The sequence below is a fragment of the Galeopterus variegatus genome, unplaced genomic scaffold (assembly GCF_000696425.1).
Source record: "Galeopterus variegatus unplaced genomic scaffold, G_variegatus-3.0.2 Scaffold3189, whole genome shotgun sequence".
Lineage (NCBI taxonomy): Eukaryota > Metazoa > Chordata > Mammalia > Dermoptera > Cynocephalidae > Galeopterus > Galeopterus variegatus.
Window position 1 is genome coordinate 217,931 of NW_007729300.1, and position 9,529 is coordinate 227,459.

The window sequence follows — 9,529 nt, forward strand, 5'->3', positions numbered from 1 at the left end:
TACTGTCTGATACACAGTTCTTGCGGCTTTTTCACTTATGCCTCATTTGATTAAAAAAACAAAAACAAAAACAAAACTTTATTAAAGACGGTTTCAACAGCCCCCTATCTAAAATGAATTCCTTGGGAAGGAAGGCCCCCTCCCCCCGACCCAGCTCCTCCCCCTACGCGGCTCCGCCCCCCGACCCAGCTCCTCCCCTCTCACGTGACCCTGTGACCCCAGAAGCCATCTTAGGCATTACCTCACAAAGGAAACTACACTTCCCAGAATCCTTGCGCCTCGCGTCGTGCTGGCACTTTCACTGGCGGGGCCTTAGAAACGAGCCTGAGGCCGGGCGCCATCTTTGACGCTGGCAGTCTTGGATTTCTGCTGGTGTTGCTGCTGTGAGGACGGCGGGCGGCAGCGGCTAAGAAAGAAGAAAGACGTGGCAGCAAGCGGGAATCGGGGCTAGTGTCATCGGTTCGGTAAAGTTTCTGTTCTCTGGTAACTAGACCCGTTTTTTGATTCCCGGGTGGCTTGGGGCCGGGGAGGTGGGGGAGAGGGCGAGGGGAGTGGCAGCGGCCTCCCCTCGCCCTTGGGTCGCGGCCTAGCCGGGGAAGTCAGAGCGGGCCCATCAGCCCCGCCGTAACGACCCCTTCCCCCACCTCCCGGCCGCGGTCCTTGCCGGGGCGGGCTGGGAGCCCCGGCTCCCGCTCCCTTTTCCCATCCACCCCACCTCCCTTCACCCCCACTCCACCCCCTCTACTCCACCCCCTCGTTGGCTCCCTCACGGCGCCTGCTCCTTCCTCCCTTCCCCCACCTCCCGGCCGCGGTCCTTGCCGGGGCGGGCTGGGAGCCCCGGCTCCCGCTCCCTTTTCCCATCCACCCCACCTCCCTTCACCCCCACTCCACCCCCTCTACTCCACCCCCTCGTTGGCTCCCTCACGGCGCCTGCTCCTTCCTCCCTTCCCCCACCTCCCGGCCGCGGTCCTTGCCGGGGCGGGCTGGGAGCCCCGGCTCCCGCCCACCTTTCCCCCCCCCCCCCCCGCCGTACCGCCCCCTCCCCCCCCCTCCCGGCCGCGGTCCTTGCCGGGGCGGGCTGGGAGCCCCGGCTCCCGCTCACTTTTCCCATCCACCCCACCTCCCTTCACCCCCACTCCACCCCCTCTACTCCACCCCCTCCTTGGCTCCCTCACGGCGCCTGCTCCTTCCTCCCTTCCCCCACATCCGGTGTTGGCGAAACTGCGGGATCCCGGAGCAGCCCCAGAAAGCCGACTGTTCCCCGACTCCCGGAGAGAGAGATCTGACGCTAGATTGTTTTCTTCGGGGCAACAATTTCTCTAGTCTGGCGGACCCTCACTGCCTAAATCAGACTGAGCGCCAGGAGCTGAATTTACCTCCTCTCATTCCTCTCCAGGGTCCCACTACTTTGGAGATTTTCTCAAACTCCACATACAGAAAGCCACCGACTTAATTCCGGTATCCTACACCCATTCCCCACCCTAATTACACTACCACCCCCAAGTCCTCAGCATCGGAGTCAAGAGCTACAGGGACACTTCCGTTCTCCTTGTAGGATTGGTGAAACCGTAATGAAGAAAACCCCCTAAACTCCTATAATCGGTGCGGATTCCTATGGGGAAGGCCTATATTGTCATCTTCCAGGCCTTGGTTCTGGATCTTGAGAAAAGTAGGCTGTGGAGCTAGTGATAGCGATGCTTTTTAGGGTAAATGTATGTAGGTATTGGGGGAAGGGAGGGATCAATCGAAAAGGAATGGAAGTGGTTTAAAGGTCGTATTTCAGTTTTTGCTGTTCATATAGAGTCCAACTTCTGAGTTACTTATTTACAGGCTCCAAAGCTTCTCCAGTCTAAAAATATCTGTAAAGTAAACTTGCATACGAATAGTAAATTAAAAATGCAGCTTGTAACCTTGTTTTTTTAATTCTATTCTTCAAAGCATTTTTTTAGCCACCCCCATCCTACCAAATAGTATTACTTTTAGTTAGAGCTGAAAGGGCTCAACTGGCATTTGCTATTAATGACCAGTATGTGGAGTCTGACTTAGCTTTCCACAATTGACTCTTTGGGTCGAATCACAGTCCTAAATGATGAATGTTGAATGATGCACTATGTTTTTGTTTAAATGAAACTTCCTGAAAATGATTAATTTCAGAATTAAGGAGAAATCGATGTTGCTGTCATGAGGCATAATAAAAAAAAATACATTTTTAAAGTTGAAGGCATTTCAACCAGATATGGTTCTTGATGAAGCAGAAAGAACGTGAACCTGGGATTTGAAGACCTGGCTTCTAGCTACTACTAATCAACTCTATGACTCTAGGAAAGTGGGCCTCAGTTCTTTTCTCTATAACATGAGGACACTGAACTATTTAAATTCAGAATTCAGAAAGTTGGGAGGGATCTTAAAGCCCTCTAAGAAAGAGTTTGGGAATGTTCTCCATTGCTGTCACTTTTCCTCCAAAAATAACCTGGCTTGTAAGTCATTGGTGCAAAGGGAATTTGACTCCCCATAGAAATTGGAGAGAAGATCATGCAAGTAGAGGGGAACAGCTATATTTCTGCTTGAGTAATAAACCCGCTAATAGATTCCAGTACGAATTTTGGAGACATAAAGAGAATGAGTGTATGTACTTTAAGTGTACCAGTTTCCTCTCTCTCTCCTGGCAGAAGATGCAGCACTTTTAGTGGTACTGGCATTTTGGGATGTGTTCCTATTAATTCTAATACAGATGCAGAAGTCGTGGTAGAGGGAAAGATGGTGGCAGAAGGAGTGGATAAAGAGGCAAAATTGCCTGCTAAAAAGAAAAGGAAGAAGGCTTTGCGGATTAAGGGGAAAAGGCGCCGAAAAAAATTGATCCTTGCCAAAAAGTTTAGTAAGGATTTGGGATCTGGAAGGCCTGTTGCAGATGCCCCAGCTTTGTTAGCCTCCAGTGCCCCTGAGCAGGATGAAGAAAGTCTTTTTGAAAGCAATATAGAAAAACAAATCTATCTACCTAGTACCAGAGCCAAGACATCCATTGTGTGGCACTTCTTTCACGTTGACCCCCAGTACACCTGGCGGGCTATTTGTAACCTTTGTGAAAAAAGTGTCAGCAGAGGTAAACCAGGCAGCCATCTTGGTACATCTACTCTTCAACGACATCTGCAGGCAAGGCATTCACCTCACTGGACCAGAGCCAACAAGTTTGGAGTCACTAGTGGGGAGGAGGAGTTTACCTTGGATGTATCTTTATCTCCCTCTTCTGGAAGCAATGGAAGCTTTGAATATATTCCTAGTGATCCATTAGAGGATAATAGAATGGGTAGGAAACGTGGTAAATCAGCATCTGATGCCTTGCGGGCAGAAAGAGGGAGATTTCTCATCAAAAGTAACATTGTCAAGCATGCTTTAATTCCTGGAACCAGAGCCAAGACATCTGCAGTTTGGAATTTTTTTTATACTGATCCTCAACACATCTCGAGAGCTGTGTGTAATATATGTAAAAGAAGTGTGAGCCGAGGTAGGCCTGGTTCCCACTTAGGAACTTCAACACTTCAACGACACCTGCAGGCCACACATCCCATCCATTGGGCTGTTGCCAACAAAGACAATGGTGCTGTTGGAGATGGATTAGATGAAGCTGAGACTGAGAGAAATGATCTCTTGAGTGATACTTTGCATGGGGAGAAGTCTACAGGCAGCCAAGATTTAACAGCTGAGGACCTTAGTGACTCTGATTCAGATGAGCCTCCTGTGTTAGAGGTTGAAAATAGATCTGAGAGTCCTATTCCTCTTGCAGAACAAGACACTCTGATGCATGCACAGGAGAGAGAAACAACATATTGTGAAAATCCAGTCTCAAGTCGAATAAGTCAGGCAATTATTCAAATGATTGTGGAGGATATGCATCCTTACAATTACTTCTCAACCCCAGCCTTTCAGAGGTTCATGCAGATTGTGGCCCCTGACTACAGGTTGCCATCAGAGGCTTACTTTTTCACTAAGGCTGTACCTCAGTTATATGATTGTGTCAGAGAAAAAATTTTCTTAACTTTAGAGAATGTTCAAAGCCAAAAGATCCACTTGACTGTTGACCTATGGACCCATGACCCATCCACTGACTATTTCATTGTGACTGTACACTGGGTCTCTTTGGAAACTGCACCTTCTCCCAATAATGACAGGATTCCCAACTTCAGAAAATGGGCAGTACTTTGTGTTATAGGGTTGGCCAAAGACTGTTTGGTAACCAACATTTTACAAGAATTAAATGACCAGATTGGTCTGTGGCTTTCTCCTAATTTCCTTATCCCTAGCTTCATTGTCTCTGACAATTCTTCTAATGTGGTACATGCAATCAGAGATGGTGGTTTTACCCACGTGCCGTGCTTCCTGCATTGTTTAAATATAGTCATTCAGGACTTTTTCTGTGAGCACAAAAGCATTGAGAATATGTTAGTGGCTGCTAGGAAAACCTGCCATCATTTTAGTCATTCGGTTAAGGCACGTCAGATACTGCAAGAGTTCCAAAATGATCACCAACTTCCATGGAAGAATTTAAAGCAGGATGAAACTGGCCATTGGATTTCTACCTTTTATATGTTAAAATGGCTTTTGGAGCATTGCTACTCAGTTCACCATAGTCTCGGTAGAGCCAGTGGAGTTGTGCTTACCTCACTTCAGTGGACTCTGATGACTTATGTTTGTGATATTCTTAAGCCATTTGAGGAGGCCACCCAGAAAGTGAGTGTGAAGACTACAGGATTGAATCAGGTGCTACCCCTAATCCATCATCTACTCCTTTCCCTGCAGAAACTCAGAGACGATTTTCAAGTCAGAGGTATTACTCAGGCCCTCAATCTGGTGGACAGTTTATCTTTCAAACTTGAAACTGACACCCTACTAAGTGCCATGCTCAAATCTAAGCCCTGTATCTTGGCTGCTTTGTTAGATCCTTGCTTTAAAAACAGTTTGGAAGACTTTTTTCCTCAAGGTGCTGATTTAGATACTTATAAGCAGATCCTTGCTGAAGAGGTTTGTAATTATATGGAATCTTCACCAGAGGTCTGCCAAATTGCAACTTCAGAAGCTTCTGGTTCCTCAGTTACAGTAGGAGCTGATTCATTTACCTCATCTGCAAAAGAAGGAACTTCCAATTCAGGTTCCATTGATAGCTCAGCTGCAGACAGTGTTACCATTGGAAGCAAAAGCTTTATGTTTCCTTCTGCTATAGCAGTAGTAGATGAGTATTTCAAAGAGAAGTATTCAGAGCTCTCAGGAGGTGATGACCCTTTAAGTTACTGGCAAAGGAAGGTGAGCATATGGCCAGCTTTGACCCAAGTTGCCATTCATTATCTAAGTTGCCCCATGTGTAGTTGGCAATCTGAATGTATCTTTACCACAAATAGCCACTTTCATCCAAAGCAGATCATGAGCCTGGACTTTGACAATATAGAACAGCTGATGTTTCTGAAAATGAACTTGAAAAATGTTAACTATGATTATTCTACATTGGTTCTTAGCTGGGATCCTGAGAATGATGTTGTTCAAAGCAATGAAAAAGAAATATTACCTTAATTTCTGTTTCCTTTCTCCATTTAAAATGGGCAACTTTTCGCTTTTACTGTATCCTAAATTGCTATAGTTGTTAAATATAGTCATACTGATTCTTTAAAAAACAAATCTGGGGAAACCCGGAAACACAAAAAGGGCTGAAAATTCCTCAGGCAATATAATGTTGATAAAATGAAGATTAAAGGTTTCACAATTGCAACTCAGTGTAATTAGCACTTGAAAATTTTGTTTATACCAATTGAGAGAGAAGATATTTTTAATTAAAAAAAATATATAGTGCAGCATTAAAAGGCCTTAGGCTACTTCTGGATAGTAGATTGACCTAGTAATTGGTTTTAAGTAAAAGTTTCACCTAACATGAGAAGTTTGATTGCTCTAAAACCAATGAAATGAGAAAGAAATGTACCAAGCTGGCATTCCTCCTCACGTCCCCCCCCCCCACCAATTTTTCTACTTCTTTAGAACCCTGATGCTTACTTACAACTTAGCAGAAAGTAAACCTATGAAATTGTTTTATATTTGGGAATTTCTAATTTCCTCCTCATACTGATCAGTTTATAATTTCAGATTAACTGAGTGTGATAGAGTTACCCTTTATATTTAGCATTGGACATATGTAAAAGGGAACTGTTAAAAACAAGTTAGGAAAAATTACTTTTAATCTTTGAATTGCCTTTTTCAACATTTATAAAGTAGTATAAAAATAATAAAAGAATGTATAGGTGCTTTTGTATAATTTATGGGTAAATACATAATTAAAAGTTTGCAAAAATTGAAAAGGATCAAATGGGAATTGGAATGAAAACCCAATGTGCATACTTTGACAAACCCAGTATGCATTTTCCCAAAGAATGTTTCTCTAATTTTAGGTGATCTCTTTAAAAACATACTTAATGATTTGTAGTACTGTATTCTTAGCTAATTGTGAGGTTGTTTTGGCCACTGTATTCTTAACTGAAAATAAGCAGTATTTCGTGTGTTAGAAATCATTGGTGAATGAAATGAGTGAATTGATCTCAGTGATCTTTAAGGTCCCTTTCCACTCAAAGTATGTTTCTGTGATTGAGTGGGAGGCCAGAAAATGATGACTTTTAGTAAAAGTCTGTTAAGAGTTTCAGACCGAATAACTAATGTAAGATCCCAATTTTTCCTTTTTTTCATTTTAGATTTGGGGATATTCCCTGCCCAAAAAATTCCTGGAAAATTGACTAGTATTAAGTGTGAGTAAAAGGTGTCCACTTTTTTTAAGTTTTGATTTTAGTTTTGTCTTGGATAGTATTTGGGAAGATTTAGCCTAGAAGTTATGTAGTATTTATTACATAAGAATCACAATTGCTTTGTTACTGCACTGTTTTCAAAATTTAGAACTCATTTCTATGTATCAAAATAGTTTTTTTTGTTTTGTTTTGTTTTGATTTTAGTTTTTTTGGATATTCTTAAATGGTAAATGTACCATTGTGAAATGAAATTTCAACCCCAAAAGTTTACCCTTTTACCAACTGGAGTAAATGGATAATTACAAAGTCTTCAGCTGTAGCCAACACTGATAAAGAACTTGGAACTAGGCTGCATAAGCAAGCCTTTGCAGGGCCAATATTGAATGTCATGCCAGTGACACTGGTGTTGATATAAAAGAAGAAAAAATTTTCCCTTAGATAGAAGCTTTCTGTGTTTTGACAGTGCCAGTTCAGGATGGCTATAATGCTGCTCTGCCTTCTACAGCTTGCTGCACCACTCTGTAGTTACTCCATAACTATACGTTTTTATCTTTTTTGGTTAAACACTCCCTGATGATGATGATGATATACATACATCCATATTATACACATTGATATATGTGTAAGGATTTCCCTTTGTCTTTATTTTGTGGCCTGGGCAAAATTTAGTATAACATTAACTTCATAATACTTTGATATAAAAGCAAGTTCACTATTTTTATGATGAATCCAAATCTAAAGACTTTTATAGTGTATTTTAAAAGGGGAAACTTACCCAAATGTTTTATTTCTACACGTTTGTGTATATGTGTGTGTGTGTATAAACCAGTATATATGTATATGTATATTATATACATGAAACACTTAATATTTTTACATACAAGTATGCTTTTATTATACAGATAATAAAGATGGGGGAAGGTTTCTGTTTTTTTCTTAATAGGTGAAGATATCTTGAAGACCAGAAATTGGATCTTATTGAATTTTGGTGGTTTTTTTTCTTTTTTCTTTTTTTCTTTTTAAATTATATTACTCGGCTATGGAAGATGGATTTTTTTCTTTTTCTTTTTTTAATAACCCTTTGAATCACAAGTTCATTTTTAAATGAACTCTTTTTTCTTTCTTTCTTTTTTTTTTTTTTGTTTTTTTGTTTTTTTGTTTTTGAGGAGATAACTAACCCTAGCTGTCTCCAGTCTGACAAAGGTTATTCGAATGGACTTAATCTCTCAATAGTTGGGAGATGTTTTAAAAACACGTCCTGTGTTTGAATTGTGGCTGAGAGGTTTCCTTGGCAATGTGAGGAGAAAAATTCTTTCTGCCTCATTATTATTAATTCATGGATTGAGTGTTGGTTCGACCTACAGGCGTAAATAGATTGGAACTCAGTGAAGACACAGATGTTCCTGTTGAGAGCAACCAGCTAATGTAAGTGGGGAAATGGGCCTTTTCTAATTAAAGGAGTGAACGTTTTTGTAATTTAAGGCATAATTTTCCTGGATTAGTAAGAAATTAAATGGCCATCGTTCAGACTTTTTGTTGCCATCCCTGCTTTTATTCTTCTGGAACTTTTGTGTATGAAGTAGAAATTTTTTTCTAATGGCTGGCCTTTTGTTGTTAATTTCAGATGCCACTTTTTTCATAAATCACGTTTATTTATGGACTCTCAATTTCTGTTGATCTGTGTACTTATTCATTTGCCAATATTACATTTAAACATTTTTATATTAACCATTTATACTATCAGATCAAGCGGCTCTCTCATTCCCTTGTAAAGTGTCTTTACTTTTCTCAAGCACTCTTCTAGATGAGTTTGTGATCTGTCAAGTTTCAATAATAAACTCTCATTGGGATTTTGACTTGAGTTGCATTCAATGTATGCATTATTTTGGGGAGAAATAACTTCTTTAATCCTCTATCCTATTTATCCATTATCCAGGTCTTCTGTGCCTTAGTAGTTTCATAGTTTTTTGGTTTTGCTTTTAATTTAATATGGGTCTTGCATACATCTTTATTTTTATTCCTGTATATTTTATAGTTTTATTGTGAGTGGGACTCTGTTATCATCTGAATGTTGCCAGCATAGAGGAAATTTACTGCTTTTTGTATATCTATCTTATTATTTTCAGTGTTTTTTAGTTGATAAAATTTCTAGTTTGCAAATATATAATCTGCAGATACTGGATTTTTTGTCTCAGTCTTTCTAAACCTTTCTAGTATTTATGCCTTTTTTTTCCTTCCTTACTGCATATGCCTCTGGAACAGTGTTGATTGATGGTGGAGACAGTCAACATTCTTTCTAGTTTGTCTTGAATGAGCTTATCTCTAGTGTTTTACCATGTTGCATTTGCTGATGGTTTCTGGCAATTAAATGCATTTATGCTAAGGAAGTTTCTTGTAATTTACTAAGAGTTTTTCTTTTTATCGGGAGTAGATGTTGCATTTTAGCTTGTTTTTGTGTTTTTTAAAAAAAATTTTGAAAAGACACAAATCCCTAAGAAAAATGTTTATTTGGGAAAACAGGATTGCAATCCAAGGCATATCACAGACCGGGGTGGTCTCTAGTAGGTTCAAAGAACAAAGAAAGAAAGAAGGTTGGGAGTTTTACTAGAGACAAGTGCTACCTATTGTTTTGAAAGAAAGCTCATTGGCACTAGTGAGGTTTTGGCAGGTTGGCAGCCTTTGATTGATGAATGATGGCAGTAGGTAAAATTAGTCTTGGGAGTCATGACAGAAGGTCAAAGGGTTTGGATCCCCAT

The 9,529-nt window shown here is 40.8% G+C and overlaps 1 protein-coding gene across 3 annotated transcripts in view; it reads left to right on the forward strand.

The window, feature by feature from the left end:
• Nucleotides 1-257: 257 nt before the first annotated feature.
• The window catches only part of ZBED6 (zinc finger, BED-type containing 6), a 27,944-nt gene continuing 18,672 nt past the window's right edge, over nt 258-9,529 (forward strand). Inside the window, exons 1-3 of one of the 3 annotated variants that reach the window (XR_551353.1) lie at nt 258-483; nt 6,723-6,776; nt 8,138-8,198. Coding sequence is in view for 1 of the 3 variants with exons in the window: in XM_008584249.1 (XP_008582471.1) it covers nt 2,620-5,559 (2,940 nt within the window). In the remaining 2 variants the exon portion in view is untranslated. Of the gene's footprint in view, nt 484-2,359; nt 6,777-7,924; nt 8,199-9,529 lie in introns of those variants that run through there. The other 2 variants (XM_008584249.1, XR_551352.1) reach the window with 2 other exon arrangements.